Below are 22,633 nucleotides of genomic sequence, written 5' to 3'. Positions count from 1 at the left end.
GCATTAAAAGACAGGCTGCCCAAAGCCATACCAAACCCACTGACACCCCAAAACTACTGGACACATCATTGCACTCCAGAGAGAAGTGATCCAGCTCCACCCACCAGAACACAGACGCAAGCGCCCCTAACCAGGAAACCTTGACAAGCACCTAGTCCAACCCCACCCACAGTGAGCAGCCACCACAATAAAGATGAACCACAAAATGCCAGAATACAGAAAGGCCACCCCGAACACAGCAATCTAAACAAGATGAAAAGGCAGAGAAATACTCAGCAGGTAAAAGAACATGATAAATGCCCACCAAACCAAACAAAAGAGGAGGAGATAGGGAGTCTACCTGAAAAAGAATTCAGAATGATAGTAAAGATCCAAAATCTTGAAAACAAAATGAAGTTACATATAAATAGATTAGAGACAAAGCTTGAGAAGACACAAGAAATGTTTAACAAGCACCTAGAAGAAATAAAGAAGAATCAATCAATAATGCAATAACTGAGATCAAAAGCACTCTGGAGGGAACCAACAGTAGAGTAACTGAGGCAGAAGATAGGATAAGTGAGGTGGAAGATAGAATGGTGGAAATAAATGACGTAGAGAAGAAAAACGAAAAAAGAATTAAAAGCAATGAGGACAACCTCAGAGACCTCTGGGACAATGTTAAACCCCTCAACATTTGAATCGTAGGAGTCCCAGAAGAAGAAGACAAAAAGAAAGGGCCTGAGAAAATACTTGAGTTTTTAATAGTTTTTCAACAAATAGTTGAAAACTTCCCTAAAATGGGGAAGGAAATAGCCACCCAAATCTAAGAAATCCAGAGAGTCCCAAATAGGATAAACCAAGGCAAAACACCCCAAAACACATATTAATCAAACTAACAAAAATCAAACACAAAGAACAAATATTAAAAGCAGCAAGGGAAAAACAACAAATAACACACAAGGGGATTCCCATAAGGATAACAGCTGATCTTTCAATAGAAACTCTTCAGGCCAGAAGGGAATGGCAGGGCATACTTAAAGTGATCAAAGAGAAAAACCTACAACCCAGATTACTGTATCCAGCAAGGATCTCACTCAAATATGAAGGAGAAATCAAAAGCTTTACAGACAAGCAAAAACTGAGAGAATTCAGCACCACCAAACCAGCTCTTCAACAGATGCTAAAGGATTGTCTCTAGACCAGAAACACAGAAAAGGTATATAAACTCAAACCCAAAGCAACAAAGTAAATGGCAATGGGATCATACTTGTCAATAATTACCTTAAATGTAAATGGACTGAATGCCTCAACCAAAGACAAAGACTGGCTGAATGGATACAAAAACAAACCCCTATATATGCTGTCTCCAAGAGACCCACCTCAAACCAAGGGACACATACAGACTGAAAGTGAAGGGCTGGAAAAGATATTCCATGCAAGAAGAGACCAAAAGAAAGCAGGAGTAGCAATACTCATATCAGATAAAATAGATTTTTAAATAAAGACCATGAAAAAAGACAGAAGGACACTACCTAATGATCAAAGGATCAATCCAAGAAGATAATATAACAATTAAAAATATATATGCACCCAACATAGGAGCACCTCAATACATAAGGCAAATGCTAACAAGTATGAAAGGGGAAATTAACAGTAACACCATAACAGTGGGAGACTTCAATATCCCACTCACACCTATGGATAGATCAACCAAACAGAAAATTAGCAAGGAAACACAAACTTTAAATGATACAATGGACCAGTTAGACCTAACTGATATCTATAGGACACTTCACCCTAAAACAATGAATTTTACCTTTTCCTCAAGTGCACACACAACATTCTCTAGGATCCCTAGGGTTAGTGTTAGGCACATCCTGGGCCATAAATCTAGCCTTAGTAAATTCGAAAACACTGAAAACATTTCAAGCATCTAAGATTAGATGTCAATTACAGGGAAAAAAACTATTGAAAACACAAACATATGGAGGATAAATAACATGCTTCTGCTGCTGCTAAGTTGCTTCAGTCATGTCTGACTCTGTGCGACCCCAGAGACGGTAGCCCACCAGGCTTCCCCATCCCCAGGATTCTCCAGCCAAGAACACTGGAGTGGGTTGCCATTTCCTTCTCCAATGCATGAAAGGAAAAGTGAAAGTGAAGTCGCTCAGTCATGTCTGACTTAGCGACCCCATGGACTGCAGCCTACCAGGCTGCTCCGTCCATGGGATTTTCCAGGTGAGAGTACTGGAGTGGGTTGCCACTGCATTCTCTAACACGCTTCTGAGTAACCAACAAATCATAGAAGAAATCAAAAAGACAATGAAAATATGCATAGAAACAAATGAAAATGAAAACACAATAACCCAAAACCTATGGAACTCAGTAAAAGCAGTGCTAAGGGGAAGGTTCACAGCAATACGGGCTTACCTCAAGAAACAAGAGAAAAGTCAAATAAAAAACCTAACTCTACACCTAAAGCACCTAGAAAAAAATGAAATGAAGAAACTTAGGGTTAGTAGAAGGAAAGAAATCACAAAAATTAGGGCAGAAATAAATGAAAAAGAAACAAAGGAGGCTATAGCAAAAATTAACAAAACTAAAAGCTGATTCTTTGAGAAGATAAATAAAATTGACAAACCATTAGCCAGACTTATCAAGAAAAAAAGGGAGACTCAGATCAACCAAATTATAAATGAAAATGGAGAAATCATAACAGACAACACAGACATACAAAAGATCATAAGAGATTACTATCAGTAACTATATGCCGATAAAATAGACAACTTGGAAGAAATGGACAAATTTTTAGAAAAGTATAAGCCAAAAACTGAACTAGGAAGAAGCTAAAAATCTCAACAGACCCATCACAAGCATGGAAATAGAAACTGTAATCATAAATCTTCCAACAAACAAAAGCCCAGGACCAGATCGCTTCACTGGTGAATTCTACCAAAAATTTAGAGAAGAGCTAACACCTATTGTACTCAAACTCTTCTAGAAAATTGCAGAGGAAGGTAAACTCCCAAACTCATTCTATAAGGCCACCATCACACTAATGCCAAAACCAGACAAAGACACCACAAAAAAAGAAAACTACTGGCCAATATCACTTATCAACACAGATGCAAAAATCCTCACCAAAATGCTAGCAAACACAGACCAACAACATATTAAAAACATCACACATCATGACCAAGTGGGCTTTATCCCAGGGATGCAAAGATTCTTCAATATTCACAAGTCACTCAATGTGATACACATTAGCAAACTGAAGGTTAAAAACCATATGCTCATTTCAATAGATTCAGAGAAAGTCTTTGACAAAATTCAACATCCATTTATGATAAAAAAAAAAAAAAACTCTCCAGAAAGCAGGCATAGAAAGAACATAACCTCAACATAACAAAAGCCATGTATGTTTACCACACAGCAAACATTATCCTCAATGGTGAAAAATTGAAAGCATTTCCCCTAAAGTTAGGAACAAGACAAGTAGTCACCACTACTATTCAACATAGTTTTGGAAGTTTTAGCCACAGCAATCAGAGAAGAAAAAGAAATAAAAGGAATCCATATTGCAAAAGAAGAAGTAAAACTCTCACTGTTTGCAGATGACATGATCCTCTACATAGAAAACCCTAGAGACACCACCGAAAAATTACTAGAGCTAATCAATGAATATGGTGAAGTTGCAGGATATAAAATTAATACACAGAAATCCCTTGCATTCCTATACATTAACAATGAGAAAACAGAAAGAGAAATTAAGGAAACAATCCCATTCACCATTATGACAAAAAGAAGAAAATACTTAAGAATACATTTACCTAAAGAAACAAACAACAAAAAAAAAAACGTATATATAGAAAACTATAAAACACTGAGGAACGAAATCAAAGATGACACAAATAGATGGAGAAATATATCATGTTCATGGATCAGAAGAATCAATATAGTGAAAATGAGTATACTACCCAAAACAATCTATAGATTCACTCCAATCTCTATGAAGCTACAACAGCACTTTTCACAGAACTAGAACAAATAACTTCACAATTTGTATGGGAATAGAGAAAACCTTGAATAGCCAAAGCAATCTTGAGAGAGAAGAATGGAACTGGAGGAATCAGCGTGCCTGACTTCAGGCTCTACTACAAAGCCACAGTCATCAAGACAGTGTGATACTAGCCCAAAGACAGATATATAGATCCCTGGAACAAAATAGAAAGCCCAGAGATAAATCCACACGCCTATGGACACCTTATCTTTGACAAAGGAGGAGAAAATATACAATGGAGAAAAGACAATCTCTTTAACAAGTGGTGCTGGGAAAATTTGTCAACTACATGTAAAAGAATGAAACTGGAACACTTTCTAACACCATACACAAAAACAAACTCAAAATGGATTAAAGACCTAAATGTAAGACCAGAAACTATAAAACTCCTAGTGGAAAACATAGGCATAACACTAACATAAATCACAGCAAGATCCTCTATGACCCACCTCCTAGAGTAATGGAAATAAAAGCAAAAATAAACAAATGGGACCTAAGTGAACTTAAAAGCTTTTGCACAAAGAAGGACTATAAGCAAGGTGAAAAGACAGCCTTCAGAGTGGGAGAAAATAATAACAAATGAAGCAACTGACAAAGAATTAATCTCAAAAATATACAAGCAACTCCTGCAGCTCAATGCCAGAAAAATAAAGGATGTAATCAAAAAATGGGCCAAAGAACGAAATAGATATTTCTCCAAAGAAGACATACAGATGGCTGGCTAACACATGAAAAGATGCTCAACATCACTCATTATCAGAGAAATGCAAATCAAAAACACAATGAGGGACTAGCCCACAACAGTCAGAATGGCTGCTATCAAAAAGTCTACACACAATAAATGCTGGAGAAGGTGTGGAGAAAAGGGAACCCTCTTACACTTTTGGTGGGAATGCAAACTAGTACGCCACTATGGAGAACAGTATGGAGATTCCTTAAAAACTGGAAATAGACCTGCCATATGACCCAGAAATTCCACTGCTGGGCATACACATTGAGGAAACCAGAATTGAAAGAGACACGTGTACCCCAGTGTTCATTGCAGCACTGTTTATAATAGCCAGGACATGGAAGCAACCTAAATGTCCATCAGCAGACGAATGGATAAGAAAGCTGTGGTACATATACACAATGGAACATTACTCAGCTATTAAAAAGAATACATCTGAACCAGTTTTAATGCGGTGGATGAAACTGGAGCCTATTATACAGAGTGAAGTAAGTCAGAAAGAAAAACACCAATACAGTATACTAATGCATGGTAACAACGACACTATATGAGAGACTATATGAGAGCAAAAGAGACACACATATACAGAACAGACTTCTGGACTCTGCGGGAGAAGGCGAGGGTGGGATGATTTGAAAGAACAGCACTGAAACATGTATATTACCATATGTGAAATACATCGCCAGTCCAGGTTCAATGCATGAAACAGGGCACGCAAAGCCGGTGTACTGGGATGACCCAGAAGGATGGGATGAGATGGAGAGGGAGGTGGGAGGAGGGGTTCGGGATGGGGGACACATGTATACCCGTCTGATTCATGTCAATGTATGGCAAAAACCACCACAATATTGTAAAGTAATTAGCCTCCAATTTAAATAAAGGAGTAATAAGCAAATTTCAGCTGACCTCTCAACAGAAACAACAGAAGCCTGAAGACTGAATGGAATTAATAACCTCAAGGAATTAATGGAAAGTAACAGTTGGTATAGTAAAAATACCCTTTCAAATGGCAGATGAATTAAAGACATAGTCAGGCAAACAAAGTGAGGTAACCTGTCACTGGCATATTCATACCAAAGAAAACACAAATGAATATTCTTTGAGAAGAATAAAGAATTAATCATAGTTAATGCTTGGTAATATCAGAAAATAAAGAGCAAAGGAAATGATATATAAACAGTACAAATCTATGTTAACTAAAAACTATTATAATTAGGTATGTGGGGGTTAAAACATAGTCTTAAGACATATGGAAATATCAAGATACTACAAAAAATTTGGAAGAGAACATTTAATAAGTTAGAGTGTATTAAGGCCCTTGCATTGTCTGAAATGGAATAAAAGCACTAATTAATATTAGATTTCAGTAACTTAATAATACATGTGGGGGGCTTCCCTGGTGGTTCAATCGTTAAGACTCTGGACTTCCACCACAGGGCTTGTGAGTTCAATCCCTGGTCAGGGAACAAAGATCCTGCATGCCAGGTGGTGCAATTCCCCAAAAAGAATACATACTGGAGGCTACAAGGTTAAAACTAGAATAATAAAGACTCTATGACTAATATAGCTAAAAGAGGAAGACAGAAAAAAAGCAAATAATCCATTACAAGAAGGCAAGAAAGGAGAAAAGGGAAAGAGTACACAAGGACTCAGAACAAGGAATAGAAGGCAAAGGGCAAGACAAACTTAATTCTTAACATCCGTGTAAGTATATTAAATGCAAGCTGATCAAACACTTAAAACATAGACTTGCAACAAAACCAAATGTCAGCAACAAAAACAACACTAACTCTACACTGGGGTCACCTTAAAACTAAGATACAGGCAAAGTAAAAGTTTAAAAATAGAAGAAAATACATGTGTGAAACCCTAATCAAAAGAAAGCCTGGAAACCTATGTTAACATCAAAGTATTCTTTAAGGCAGGAAAGAATGATAGGAGTCAAGATTGCCAAGAGAAATATCAATAACCTCAGATATGCAGATACCACTCTGATGACACAAAATGAAGAGGAACTAAAGAGCCTCCTGATGAGGGTGAAAGAGGAGAGTGAAAAAGCTGGCTTAAAAGTCAACTTCAAAAAACTAAGATCATAGCATCCAGTCCCATCACTCCATGGCAAATAGATGGGGAAAAAGTAGAAACAGCAGATTTTATTTTCTTGGGCTTCAGAATCACTGCAGATGGTGACTGCAGCCACAAAATTAAAAGACATTTGCCCCTTGGAAGAAAAGCTATGACAAACCTAAACAGTGTATTAAAAAGCAGAGACATCACTTTTGGTGCATAAAGTTAAAGCTATGGTTTTTCCAGTAGTCATGTATAGATGTGAGAGACTATCAAGAAGGCTGAAATTGATGCTTCTTTATTGTGGTGCCAGAGAAGACTCCTGAGAGTCCTTTGGCAGCAAGGAGATCAAACCAGTCAATCCTAAAGGAAATCAACCCTGACTACTCATTGAAAGGACTGATGCTGAAGGTGAAGCTCCAATACCTGATGAGAAGAGCCAACTCATTGTAAAATACCCTGATGCTGGGAAAGATAAGGGCAGGAGGAGAAGGGGGCAAAAGAGGAAGAGATGGTTGGATGGCATCACCAACCCAAGGGACCGGAGTTTGAGCAAACTCTGGGAGACAGAGGACAGGGAAGTCTGGTGTGCTGCAGTCTATGGGGTTGCAGAGTCAGACACAACATAGCCACTGAACAAAACAACAACAATGCATAATAGAGATAGAATGACACAGTATAATAATAAAATGTACACTTCACCAGAAAAACATAGCAATTCTAGATTTCTATGTACCTAATAATATACAACTTAAATTATATAAAGCAAAAGCTGACAGAATCAAAAGGAGGAAAAGCCAAATTTGTAGTCACAATGGGTAATATTCACAACCCTCTCACAGTAATAGAATAAGCACCAGAAAAACATGAAAGATAAAGGATTTTACACATGGTTAGTAAACCGGGGCTAATTTATGAGTTAAATCGTGTGCCCAAAAATGTATGTTGAAGTCCTAATCCCTAGCACCTCATAATGTGACCTCAAATGGAAACAGCTTCATCACAAATGTAATTAGTCAAGATGAGGTCATACTGGAGTAGTATGTGCTCAGCTGGTCAACAGTGCCTGACTCTTTGTGACCCCCATGGATGGTAGTCCGCCAGGTTCCTCTGTCCATGGAACTGTTCAGGCAAGAATACTGGAGTGCATTGCCATTTTCCTCCTCCAGGGGATCTTCTCGACCCAGGGATCGAAACATGCATTTCCTGTGTCTCCTGCATTGCAGGCAGATTCTTTACCTGCTGAGCCATTGGGGAAGCCCATTGCAGGGACTCAATCTAGTATGCTGGATATCCTGATAGAAACAGAGAAACATAGAGAAGAAACTGCCTCATGAAGACACAGAAAGATACAGGGAGAAGATAATCTTACTCAACAGAGGCAGAGGTTGGAGTAATGCATCTAGAAGCCAAAGAATTAAAGGACTGCTGGCAAATACTTGAAGCTAAAAGGTGCAAGGAAATTCTCCCCTACCAACTTTAGAGGGAATCAACTTATTTCTAGACTCCAAAACTATGGAAAAATAAACTTCTGTTGCTCAAGTCAAACAGACTGTTGTACTTTGCCACAGCAACCCTTGAAAGCTAAATACACTGCAATTAGCAATTGGAAATACATTTTTTTTTATCAGGCATGAATTATTTAATTTAATTAATCATTAAAAAACAAAAGACAAAGTACTGAAATGATCCATAATATACTTTTTGATCATAGTAAAATAAAAAACAAAAATATAACTATAGAAATCTTCATATGTATAAAATTTATACTCATGTGAAATCAAAATGAAGTATTTTCAAATAAATAATGATAAAAATCAACGACATCAAGACATATGTGACACAGCTATAACCACACTTAAAAGGGCAATTTGTAGCCTTGAAATGTACCCAGTGTAATAAAAGAAAGGCTGAAAACTCTAAGATGACTTCTTAAATGATATTCCACATATCCAAAAATATACATATAATTCCAACCAAACTCTTCCGTAGAACATTAAAAGAGAAAAAATTTAGTAAATGTTTTTATGAAGAAAAGTATGGGCCAATCTCATTAATGAACACAGATCTAAAAATCCTAAAGAAAATATAAAAATGAAATTTAGCATATATAAAAAGGATAATGTATACCATGATTCAACTGGGTTTATTTCAGAAATGCAAGACTGGTGTCACATTCAAATATCAATCAATGCAGTTAACATTAAAAGAATAATAGATAAAATGATATAATTATCCATATAGATGCAGAAAAACTTCATTGCCCATTTGTGATAAAACCTCTGAGCAAACTAGGAATAGAAAGGCCACGATAAAGGGCTTCTATAAGAACCACAGTAAACATCATAGCTTAATCGAGAAATACTGAAAGGATTTAAGAATGCCTTCTATCATTATTTGTAGTCAAGGCTGGATAAGTGGTTCTAGCCAGTGCAATAAGGCAAGAGGAAAAGAGAAAAGTGAAAGGACAGAAAAGGAGGACAAAATTCCCATTTTTTTGTGTGGTTGATATGACTGTGTAAGTAGGAAAATTTTAAATGATATAGAGCCAAATCATTATACTCAAATAAATAGCATTATTCAATACATAATAAGTAAATTGTATTTATATAAACAAGAACAATTAGAAATCGAAATAAAAGGCAGCATTTACAATGTCAGTGAAAAACATTAAGACTCAGGAATAAATCTAATAAAAGATATAGGAGATATTTACACAAAACACTTATAAACTATTGAGTGTTTACAGAAATTAAAGAAAGTCTAAATAAATGGATAGATCTATAAGTTTCATGGATCAGAAAGCCCAACATTATAAAAATGTCATTTCATTGCAATTGGAGCTACACATTCAAATTCCAATCAAATCCCTAGTAGGATTTTGGTGAAAATTTACCATTGATTCTAAAATTTATATGGAACTATAAAGGCTAACATGAGTCAAGGTAATTGTGAAGAAAAGAAAAAAGAAAAAAATACTAAATATCAAGATTTTCATAATTAAGATACTATAATAAAATAAATCAATGGAAAGGAATATAGAATCTAGAGTAAGACTTATACGAATATATATGTAAACACATACATACATACACATACAATACATACTTCACAACCTCACTAAACTTAAAAGATAAAAGTTTCTAAAAGATAATACAAGAGAATATTTTATCACCTTGAGGTAAGCAAAGATTTCTTAGCAGGGCACAAACAGTACCAACTTTTAAGGACTGATAAAGTAAATCACACTAAAATTAAGAACTTCTGTCTTTTTCAAAGTATATCATGTAGAGCGTAGAAAGGTAAGCCACTGGTGGAAGAAGGTATTTATAAAGTATATATCCAACAAAGGGCTTGTACTTTAAAAAAGAAAAAACAAACAACCCAATATAAAAAAGGGACAAAAGATTTAAAACGAGACATTTCATCAAAAGGACATCTTACTGCCCTATAATCTTATTAAAAGATGCTCACTATCCATTACTCAACAGTGATGCAGAAGTTATAATCTTAATGAGACAGTAATATATATCTAGCCAGAGTATTCAATATCAAAAGACTAATAATAATGTCCAAAGTGGTGGCAGGGATACGGAACAACTGAAACCCATGCACTGCTAGTAAAGTATAAATTGATATAATCACTTTGGAAAACTGTATGGCCTTATCTGCTCAAGTTTTAAAGGCTCCCCAGGTGGCACTAGTGGTAAGGAACCTGCCTGCCAAGGCAGGAGACCTAAGAGAGTCAGGTTTAATCCCTGGGTCCAGAAGATCCCCTGGAGGAGGGCATGGCAACCTACTCCAGCATTCTTGCCTGGAGAATTCCATGGATAGAGGAGCCTGGCAGGCTACAGTCTATAGCATCACACAGAACAGGATATGACTGAAGTGACTTAGCACATATGCACTCAAATTTTAAAAATATTACCTACCACATTTATGCCTGTGTATTCAACAGAAATGCATTCAAATGTACACCAGAAAAACCCACCATGTACAAGAATATTCACAGCATCATTATTCAAACAGCTCAAATATGAAGCACTCAAATTTCTAACAACAGAAATAGCAAACTGTATGATTCTGATGGAATCCTTACACAGAAGACAGGACATATAACAACACAGGCCAATTTCATAAACATGTCAAAATAAGCCAGACCAAAATATACAAAATTCTGTACAAATTTCAAAAACAGAAGTAGTCAGAAGATTAGTTTCCTTTGGGAACAGAGATAGCTGAGTAGGAAAACAGAGGACCATTCTAGGGTATTGGTCCTTTGTCTTCCCCTAGTGGTTACAGCGTCCTTGGTGGCACTAGTGGTAAAAAACCTGCCGGCCAGCAGGAGACTCTTTTAAGAGACACAAGTTGATCCCCTGGAGGAGAAAATGGCAACACACTTCAGTATTCTTGTCTGGAAAATTCCATGGACAGAGAAGCCTGGGAGGCCACAGCCCATGGCGCTGCAAAGAGTCGGACACGACTGAAACCACTGAGCACACACTAGTGGTTACACTGATGCGCTCCCTCTGCGGTGATTCACAAAGCTTTTAGTCAGGAACCGTGCATACTTTTCAGTTTGTATGTAATGTAGTAAGTCAAAAAAAGAATTAGTGAAGATAAACGAAAAGTTAATCACTTATAATTTAAAAAATAAAACCACACAATATAATAGTTACTATCAAGATAGAATAATATATAAAAGAAAAATGATTCAAAGTGGCAGAAGATACTATCTATTGTTAGGTAAGATGGGGACAAACAACTGAGAATTCCGAACAAGAGAATATGGAGTTCAGAGGACGTGATAAGCTATACATTGTAATAGCAAGCCACTGTAGGCTCCTGAGCAAGGAAACGACGATAAAAGCAACAGCAGACATAACTGCAGTGATGTTACATGGGTGAGTGACATACTGCTGTGACGTCTGAGCACAATCCAAAAGCAAAATGAGAATCCCAAGCAATAAGATACCATGAACAGACCAAGCAACAACATACCATGGACAGACCTAAACAGACTGTGCCTATTTGAAATTCTGTCTAGTATCTGATGGAAGGGGAAAAAAAAAAAAAAAAAAAAACCAAGTCTCTTCTGCCAGCATGTCACATATGTGACCAGCTGGCAATGCTTACCCCAGAGGAAACTTAAAAATCTCAAGCTCATTTGTAACAATGTATGTTCACAACTCCTCTGTAACTTGAATGATTTACTTAGGATTCAAACAGGTATCTTAGGTGCACACTATTAATACATGGAGTGAATGGGAATATGGACTTGTTGGACTAGGAAGATAAACCTGTCTCTGAAAAGCAGGCAAAGTATGAAACAAAAGCCCATTACACTATATTTTAAGTTTTAGAAGATTAACTTGCCAATAATTTTCCCCAAATTCAGATCTGTCATCAAATGTTTAACATTACACAAAGGTCAGTTTTTCACTGGGAACATGTAGTTAATAAAAACAATAGTTAAGACAAACCCAGACAGCATATTAAATAGCAGAGACATCACTTTGCCAACAAAGGTCTGTATAGTCAAAGCTATGGCTTTTGCAGTAGTCATGCAGAAATGTCAGAGTTGGACCATAAAGAAGGCCGAGTGCTGAAGAGTTGATGCTTTTGAACTGTGGTGCTGGAAAAGACTCTTAAGAGTCTCTTGGATAGCAAGGAGATCAAACCAGTCAATCCTAAAGATCAACCCTGAATATTCATTAGAAGGATTGACGCTGAAGCTGAAGCTTCAATGTATCTTCACATGATGCTAAGAGCCAACTGACTGGAAAAGACCCTGATGCTGGGTAAGACTGGGGGCAGGAGCAGAAGGGGGCAACAGAGGATGAGACGGTTGGATGGCATCACTGACTCAGTGGACATGAGTTTGAGCAAGCTCCAGGAGATAGTGAAGGACAGGGAAGCCTGGCAAGCTGCAGTCCATGGGGTTGCAAAGAGTCAGACAAAACTGAGCGATGGAACAACAAAAAAGAGCAGTTAAGAGCACAACTTCTTAAGACAACTGGGGGATCCTGAACAAATTACTCAGTCTACTAAAGCCTTGGTTTCTTCACTTATTAAAAAAAGGTGACATAAAATATAATAAATATTTATTATACAAATATTATATACATAAAAATAAAATAATATATAAAAAGACATAAAAATGATATGTACAGCACCTCAAAGAGTTTACAAAATAATGTATCATGTAAAGGCATTTAGCACAGTACCTAATATACAGTAAACACTCCAAGAATCTTAACTACTGTTATTACTAATAAAATTCGTTATTATACATGATTGGAAAATCTGTTGTCCTGGATTTGTTTTCTGAATAAAGATTTTTAATACTTATACAGCATATTTTAGTATAAAGGCACTGCTGTGGGCCCTTTACAATTTTAACTCATTTAATACTCTATGAGATAAATATTCTTAACATTCAGATGAGGAAACTCAAGTACAGAGAGGATAAAGTAACTTTTCCAAGAAAGTAATGAAGCTGGGATGTGAATTGAGGAAATTCAGCTCTGAGTGCCATGTTCTTATATTCAATGTTGCCTGTACGTTATCCTAAATTTAAAGAACTGAACTTCCTTTTACTATAATTCTAAAATGCAATGTACTGTTTCCTGACCCTCTCATCTCAGGTCATCCAATTATATTTTCTTATAACACCCCATAGTGTTTATCAGAACTGTAACTGAATAATTGTCTCCCTCAATAGAATGTGAATTCTATGAAGGCAGCAGCTGTGTGTGATTCACTACAGTGATCCTCAGGACTTCACAGACAGCACAGTGTTCAATAAATATTTGTTGCATGAACATTCATATTAACAAGGTGGTGCGGTGGCAGGAGACACAAGAGATGCTGGTTTAATCTGTGGGTCGGGAAGATCCCCTGAAATAAGAAATGGTAAACCCACTCCAGTAATCTTGCCTAGAAAATTCTATACATAAAAAAAATATATATATTGCTATATAACATTAAGCAAAGTTCCCTGTGCTTTACAGTAGGTCCTTGTTCAGCCAACATAATTTTAAAAATAAAAACGTGCACTCATCACACAGGTTTAGAAATAGAAAATCATCAATACCTTGGAAATCTCTTGCATCACTTTCAATCTCTCCTCTTAATCCTTAAAGTAATTATGATCTTTATTTTTAAGTGTTAACCATTCTCTGACTTTCCTTTATAGTTCTGCCATATATTCCTTCATTCCTAAACAATATATTGTTTAGTTTTGCTTGGCTTTATTTTCCTTCTCGTAATTTCCCATTGACTTAATTCCTGCAATTTTTATGATTTGAATCCTTTCATACTTTACCTATTTTTAATAAACCACCTCATATATTTCAGGGAGAGACAGGGACTATGGTGGATAGCCCAATACCAGTAGAAAATAAACAGAAAAGATAAAAGTAAGATTAATATTCTACTTGGGTCAGGCTGCTCCATTAGTATGAGACAGCACACTCTCTCCCAAACAGAAACTGAGCTGAGGGGTTAAGTTAAACATCTTTCCATCCTTTTCCTAAGTCAGATTTTTATAACAGGGCTCTAGAATTTATATAAATTCCCTGAATTAATGAACTATATATTTAAAGAACCTGAGGATAAATATAATTAAACAATGCAACAACACCCCAATTTACTTGGTTTCAAATTACTGATAACTCAAATCTAAACATAAATATTTGCTAGTTGGCTATAGAAATTTTTCTTTTCATATAAAAATTTTCAAAATACAATATCAGACTAAAATAACTGAAAATAAAAATCATTATTGCCTAAAAATTCAGACAAAATCTCAAGGCAATGAAATTTGCCTTATTTACCAATTTAAATCAGACTGGCTGACATCAATATACTCGCCAAGTCCTAAGAGGACTGATGAAAAAGGCCGTTAATCCTCCTCAAGTCGTGTTCACTAATATGCCACTCCCTGCTTGTAGCATAAACCACAATAAGCCAAAATAAATAAGGTACAAAGATTTTTAAAAATCAGGAAAAGTAAGGTTTAAAAATACACTGGTGCATAAGAAAGTTAACTGTAAAAAGAGCAGATATCCTAGAGTCACAGTTACCCTAGATACATTTCAATACAAGCACTTAAAAATCTTAAAATCAGTAAATCATAGAAAACACTTAAAAGAAATAAAGAAGGAAAACAAATCACAGATACCTCATCATATTTGTAAATACCCTTCAGAAGCTAAGACTGCTTTCACAGAATAAGTAATCCTATTTTTGCTCAGTATCTCCCCTTTCTCTCTAGTTATGAGGAAAAAAGTAACTTTCCAGTGCTCTGATATCTTCGTTATTTCTAATAGTTGGTATTTCTAAATTTCACACCTATGAATCACTCAAGGAAACTTGATTTGTGATCTCTCAAAGAAACAGATGTAGACACCTAAACACACAAGTGAGACATTTAAATTAATAAACATTACTCTGAATTATTTTGCTTTTGGTAAAAATTATAACTTTATAGTGCAGAATACAATTTAAACCTGTTTTCCAAAGAATCATAATGGCTCACTTGGAATGTTTTAAATTCTATACCCAAAGTTATCCAATATAGGTATCCCCCACTTTTTGAAAGTTCACTTTACACATTACACACTGGTATCTGTTTTTGCTAACCAAAAGAAATACAAAGAGGATTTTTCCTCTATGAGAAAAGGCAGAAAGCAAAAACAGTGCTTAGCCTTCATTCTGTAGCAATTCCACTATAAAGACAGCATACAGTCTAAACATCCAGACCAGCGAAGGCAAGCTCCTTCCCCCAGAATGGCAGGGTCTCGGCATCAAGCTGTCAAGAGCTCTGAACCGCGTTGGTGAGCATTTGTGCTTTACCTTGGTTTACTGTGTGCCTCTGTTAGCAAGACTGTGTCCTAAGCCTCTTTGCTTTATTCTATTTGGCTTACAAAAGGTTTCCCAGAAAGGCTCTACTTTGGATAGTGGGTGAAATTGAACTTTACTAAATCTGTAACTACATATTTGGTCACCTTTGGATCAAAAATTAACATAGCCGCAGAAGGAATAAGCCATACGCACTATGGCACATCGGCTGCAAATTTGCTTACTCCCTAATCTGCCCAGTAAACAAGCAGACTGGAATATGTATGCTGAAATGAAGATAAGAGGAAAAATTAATTTCATGGGCTTGCAGTCTTGCAACAATTCACCTATAAAAGAGGATTACCAAAAAAAAAAAAAAGTAAAAAAAAGTAAAGCGTCTCTAGAAATAACATTCTTAGAAAATATAATGAAGAAAAATCAAAAACATGAAAGAAAAAATGAAGTAAAGGTCAATAGATAACTATTGTATAAAGGAAACGAGTTGTATATTCAAGTTTAAAATTTTTATTTATTCAAGTTTATTTACTCTTGATTACTCTGTATATAAAAATCAGGCTATACTGTTTAAATGTGTAAGAAATGAGGAGGCTTAGAGTATACTTATCAAATTATCAGGCAATATAATTGAGCAGACTGATGTTTTCTAATGATTACACTCTGATACACTTTTTAACTGGAAGTTATAAATACATTTATAGTAGAAATCATTATCAGTGGTATGTAAGACTGTATTTACCAAAGGCAATGCAGAAAGATATAGTTAGCCAAATAAATGAGTCTCTTAAAATATGAATTATTGTAAATAATTTTTATAACTCACATGTCACTTGCTGTAAGGAAAGGCCCACATATAACTAATGACCTTTAACCAAATATTTCAAACTTAAGGGCAAAGAAAATGTAAGTTGTTATTAACATTTTGGTGATTTAGAGATTCTAACCACCTGGGAAACTAGGGTTTTTTTTTCATTTTTTTTGACTCTCCAGAGGCAAGTACACTCTCTTAGAGGTAACGCACTATCAGGTCTTGGATAGAATATGTATCACTCTATGACAGAGGATGAATTGCTCTAGTATAGATATATCTTAAATTAACTAGTAAGATCAGGTACTACCTTTAATCCTCACCAAAAGGCCTGGAAGCAACTGACACTAATTTTAAAGTGGTTAAAATCACAAACGATCACTTGAATAAATTCATCACAATAAAACCATTTTTCCAAAACAGCTTCCCTATTCACTAGTCCATTCATTTTACAGCATCAGTAAATTACTGTCTGCTGCTGCTAAGTCACTTCGGTAGTGTCCGACTCTGTGCGACCCCATAGATGGCAGCCCACCAGGCTCTGCCATTCCTGGGATTCTCCAGGCAAGAACACTGGAGTGGGTTGCTATTTCCTTCTCCATTGCGTGAAAAGTGAAAGTGAAGTCGCTCAGTCGTGGGACTCTTAGCGACCCCATGGACTGCAGCCTACCAGGCTCCTCCATCCATGGGATTTTCTAGGCAAGAGTACTGGAGTGGCTTGCCATTGCCTTCTCCAGGTTACTGTCTACTAAATACTAAGTAGGAAGCAGAAATAAAGGCACAATAGTGCAGCTTCTACACAGAGTTTCACTATTCTAAACCTTCCAAAATATGTATAAAGCTTACTTATTTCAGAGGGTTTAGAAGCTTAGAGGAGAGAAAAAAATCAATACAACACTGAAATTCCTTTTAAAGCCACACTGAAAAATATATTTAGGAGATACCATGTGGTAAAATTTTGAGTTGCTGCTGACATCTAAGAACATACATATGCAAAATTTACTGTGGACTTTAACACTAGAAGAAAATTTACAAACCATAGGTTTTTTAGTATTAAATATCATACATTAAGTTTATAAATTAAAAAGCAGTAGCTACTATTAAAACTAGTATATTAGAAAAAGAATTTTAGAAACTGTAGGACAAATGATCAAGCATGACTAAATAAATGTATAAAATAAATGAAATCACACGATCACATTTGTCAGCTAATAATATAACTATGGAATAAATACTGGTTTTAATATACATCATTCATTTCCTAGATTCGCTGGTACAAAAACCAATTTCCAAATTGCTAATTAGGTTGTTTTATAAAATCTTGGTTTTGATTATAATTAATTGACAAATGCATGGAAAGAAAAAATAATTACTTGTCATCATGAAAATGAAATAGGTAACTCATTTTCTAAATCTAGTTGTTATGCTGTGAAGCAGACAAACATAAGTTTGAATTATATGAAAAAAGGAGCATTAAACTGAGAAAAGGGTTAATTCTGACAAAAGCAGCTCTTGATTTTAAACTATTTGAATTCTATCTCAGTATGCATAAGAAAAACTCAAATATTGTTTTTTGGTTCTTTACAGAGTTTTTATCATATTTTAAACAAAACCATAAATTTGGGGGAGGTGATCTCCTTAGAAGTCACCAAGTAAAACCCTGATATTTTAGAGATGAAGGCACCGAGGTCCACAAAGGTGGATGATTTCATGGTCACATTTTGTCAGCAGCTGAGACTATAGCTTCTTTTACTTGATTACTCATTATTAAGCTTCTGTCACAGAAGCAACTTCATAAAAATTATGGTCTGTTAAAACAAGTGTTAGTAAGATAAAAATTATGAGTAATCTCAAACGATGATCTTCTGGGGGGGGGGAAAAAAACTAGGTTTCAAGAGGAATAAAAACACATTTTCACAAACACGGGGCCCTCTCAGAGGTCCAAAGACACATAGTTGAGTTAATGGAATTCTCATCTCATCACTTGGTCATATGAAAACAAATTAATGTGTAAAATGTTGGTGATCATCCCACTTAACTAGGTGAATTTTAAAGCAAATTCAGAAAATTATTTTGTTCTTTAAAATATAAGTTTGAAATAGTATAAAAGTTAGAACCATAATTAAAACTGGAAAGAAAATATTAACTTTCTAAAAGTGTTAATTTTTCTAGTTATTTAATTTTAAAATTTCACTATAAACATTTTATTATATTTAGTTTGCTGCTGCTGTTTCTAAGTCACTTCAGTCGTGTCCAACTCTGTGCGACCCCATAGACGGCAGCCCACCCGGCTCCCCCGTCCCTGGGATTCTCCAGGCAAGAACACTGGAGTGGGTTGCCACCTCCTTCTCCAATGCATGAAAGTGAAAAGTGAAAGAGAAGTTGCTCAGTCGTGTCCAATTCCCAGCGACCCCATGGACTGTAGCCCACCAAGCTCCTCCGATCATTTCTCCTAAAATTTCTTAAATTTAAAAAAATAGAGAAGTTTCTCTTTGTTTCAAAGCAATTTATTGGCAAATTTTTTAAGTTAAAATTTTATTTTTGAATTTCTGCCCATCAATCTGGAAATAATAATAGCTCATAAAGAATAGCACCAATTATTTTTCAGATGAAAACTTCTCAGAATAGTATTTCTTCATCTTACTGTGTCTTCTATTTCATAAGTTTCAACCAAGTTACAAGTGACAACAGAAATAAAAACCAAATCCCCTAATCTTTTAATGATATTAAAGGGATAGCAAATATAATGGCCACATGCTTAGAATATATATTTAATATTTTAGCACTCAATGACCAGAAAAAAATAGATTCTGGTGATGTATGCCATTACAAAGTCAAATATGAGAAGCAACATGCAGGTCAGCCGCAAAATGAATGCTGAAAAAAAGTACAGAATATATAAAAAAAAGATGAACATTCTCACATAAAATGGTCCACACAAATCAAAATGGATTCATCTAAGAAAAACATTACTTGCACAGAGAAAAAGCAAAAGCAAGCACAATCAACATAGCTGTACTAAAAAAGAAAGAAAATATCCACAAAGTTCCAAAAAATAGAACTGATGAAATTTACATTAACTAAAGTCCACATATTTTCTAATTCTAAAAATCTGACTGAAATCACCAAAGCACATCTCTGTGTTCCCAAATTAACTATGCATAGAGTTCACACCTCTGCCTTCTTCAGCAGATCTGACTCCTTAAGAGCCAGAACAGTATTTTATTTACCTTTAGGTCCAGATTGCTTAGTAAAGTACAATTCACACAAAAGAGGCATTCAAAAAAGCTTGTTCTTTAATTAAATTTTATCAGTCATAGCAACAGTGCAAAATTTCAGACAAAATTAAATCACTGTCACAAACAAGCTGGTTTGTGACAGGTTCTTCACTCCTGCTTTTTTAAGAGTTTTAGGTGTAATTCAAGTAAAAAAACTACCATTTGCATCAGGAATGAACACACACAAAAATGAGAAATGTCTTGCCTACAGTTACTTGTTAGTAAATTATTTAACAGAATCAATTATCATCAAACACTGAGGCTACCTCCCTCCTTCCAGTAAGTTTTCTCCAGGACTTTTCTTCTTACAAAACTAGGACTTTTCTTTATCTCCTCAAGTTCTGTCTCCTCAATAGTGAAGACTACTCCAGAGAAAAGCCATGGCAATATTGGAAGATTCAAGACAGAGGCAAAGTTTTAGGAAAAGCAGGATTAGTCACACTGATAGTCTGGTCAATTATTAAACAGATAAAAATTATGAGACAGAAAAGGCCTATGTAAAAAGATGTGATATGGAATGACCTGAGATGTTTCCATACATCAAATATTTAGTACAGAACCTATCTCCTAGCCCCCAAGTCTGTATTCTACCCATAAAACCCACTGATAGTGGTGTGGTGGTCTAGTTGCTAGTTCGCGTACAATTCTTTGCAACCCCATGGGCTGTAGCCTGCCAGGTTCTTCTGTCCCTGGAATTTTCCAGGCAAAAATACTGGAGTGGGTTGCCATTTTCTTCTCCAGGGGATCTTCCGAACCTAGGGACTGAACCTGCAACTCCTGCATTGCAGGCAGAGTCCTTACTGCTGAGCCACCAGGGAAGCCCTTAAACCCACTGAGTATCCCATTTATTACAGCTTCCTAATGTTGAATAATCAAGTGATAGATAATTTCTTATCTTGTTGGTTGGGTATTGAGTTCCCAGGGAGGTTACTCTCTGACATCCTGAAGATGAAGACAGTCTCTATCTTTGAAGTAAAAAATAATAATAATAAGGGTTCAATTTTGGCAAGAACCCCAGCTTCCAGCTTTTCATAAATTATTTTGCTTAAAATAAAGCTTACTATAAATGGAAACAAAAAAAAAAAAACAGAATATTTTTAAAATTCATTTTACATTACTATGCAACAAGAATATTTTGGATTCTAGTAAGAGCACTAAATGGTCACCAGAAGTACTCTGATTTGGCACTTATATAATGCCTGCTCTCCCTTGAAAAAACTTCTATGTCCCTCAACACCAATAATCATCATTTAACTAAATGAAATCTATTTTTTTTTCTCTTTTATTTTTCAGGCTTGAAAAACAGGCATAGTGAAGCTAAAACAAATGTGGATAGTGAAAGCATACTGTTAAAGAGCTGAGACAAAAAGGCAAATGACTGTTTATATAGCATAGAACAGACAAAGATCATTAAGGTAAGATTTAATAGCATCAGAATAGCATCAAAACTGCAAGAGAAGAGTGTCAAAGCAAATAAAAGTGCTACACCTAAAGAAAACATCTTAAAATATTAATAGCAGTTAAATTCACTACCTAGGAAATTAGACTCAAATTCTTCAAGAAAATAGAGCCAAAATATGATTTCATATTTAATGAAATATATTTGAGGGGGCTTCCCTGATAGCTCAGTTGGTAAAGAATTCACCTGCAATGCAGGAGACCCCGGTTCGGTTCCTGAGTTGGGAAGATCCACTGGAGAAGGGATAGGCTACCCACTCCAATATTCTTGGGATTCCCTTGTGGCTCAGATAGTAAAGCATCTGCCTGCAATGTGGGAGACCTGGGTTCAATCCCTGGGTTTGGAAGATACCCTGTAGAAGGGAAAGGCTACCCACTCCAGTAGTCTGGCCTAGAGAATTCCATGGACTGCATATGTATAGTCCATGGAGTCACAGAGTCGGATAGGACTGAGCGACTTTCACTTTTATTCACATTCGAGGAATTCCAGGAACCAGTAGCAACCTCTCAAGATCTTGGAACAATCTAATGCTTGAAACATGCAGGACATCAGTAACACAGCACCTCTTCCCCTCCAAAAACACAACACTATCACCAACTGATCTCAACCCTGAGCCACCCAGTGAAACCCTGCAACCTTTATTTAAAGGAAACCGCACATAAAAAGGCACAGCTCATTAAAGCCCAAAGGATCCACTGGTAACAGAAGGAACAAGCATGCCAAAGCACTGCCAACAATCCAACCTATCCCTAACCTGCCTTGTGGCAATGTGTCACTGTCCAGCTGCCTACTTTAAAGGCCTCTGAAGGTCTGATGTTTGTTTTCTTATTAAAGATTTCTAGACTTCTGATTTCTGATTCTTCCACTTCCTTGAATTCTCTTCTCCTGCTTAGCTGCCTCTTAACTCAGCCTTCATTCGTATTTCTAGTCAATCACAGTTTGTGTGCTACCATCTATGGACAAGGCCTCTAGCCTTGTGTATGAAATTCAAAATTTGGCTTGCATTTGGATCTTGGCTTTTGTCTCTGATGATGAACTGAAACTGAAAAATAAAATAAAACAGAAACTGTTCAATTTTTCATTATAAGCAGTTTTGATATATGTTGATAAAATCTGTAACAGAAGACTAAAGCAAATTGTCTGTGCCCTCTAAGAACTTCATTCCTTGACACTAACTGTATCCCTAATGAACATAATCAAGTTGGAAATACTATAACTCAACAGGGGTTGTCTTTGGGAACTACAGGTGAATAGGAGTTAACTATTGCCCTAGGACTCAAGTGAAAAACATCTTAATAATGGAATTTACAAGTAGATGGGTCAACTATGTCTAAATAGAAAATCTGACAAACTAAAAAAAAAATGTTTTAAGAATCTTGCAAATTTA

The 22,633-nt window shown here is 35.9% G+C and overlaps 1 protein-coding gene across 4 annotated transcripts in view; it reads right to left on the bottom strand.

Annotated features, from left to right (window-relative positions):
* RBM46 (RNA binding motif protein 46) overlaps positions 1-22,633 on the bottom strand; it is a 59,315-nt gene that overhangs the window by 17,831 nt on the left and 18,851 nt on the right. Inside the window, exon 5 of one of the 4 annotated variants that reach the window (XM_025268223.3) lies at positions 22,161-22,288. The exons of the other annotated variants lie outside the window; for them this stretch is intronic. Coding sequence (XP_025124008.1) covers positions 22,215-22,288 — 74 coding nt within the window. The 3' untranslated portion in view covers positions 22,161-22,214. Of the gene's footprint in view, positions 1-22,160; positions 22,289-22,633 lie in introns of those variants that run through there. 4 annotated transcript variants of the gene reach the window in all.

The sequence above is a fragment of the Bubalus bubalis genome, chromosome 17 (assembly GCF_019923935.1).
Source record: "Bubalus bubalis isolate 160015118507 breed Murrah chromosome 17, NDDB_SH_1, whole genome shotgun sequence".
Classification (NCBI taxonomy): domain Eukaryota; kingdom Metazoa; phylum Chordata; class Mammalia; order Artiodactyla; family Bovidae; genus Bubalus; species Bubalus bubalis.
The sequence above is the reverse complement of the archived record's forward strand: the minus strand, read 5'-3'. Positions and strand labels throughout refer to the sequence as shown.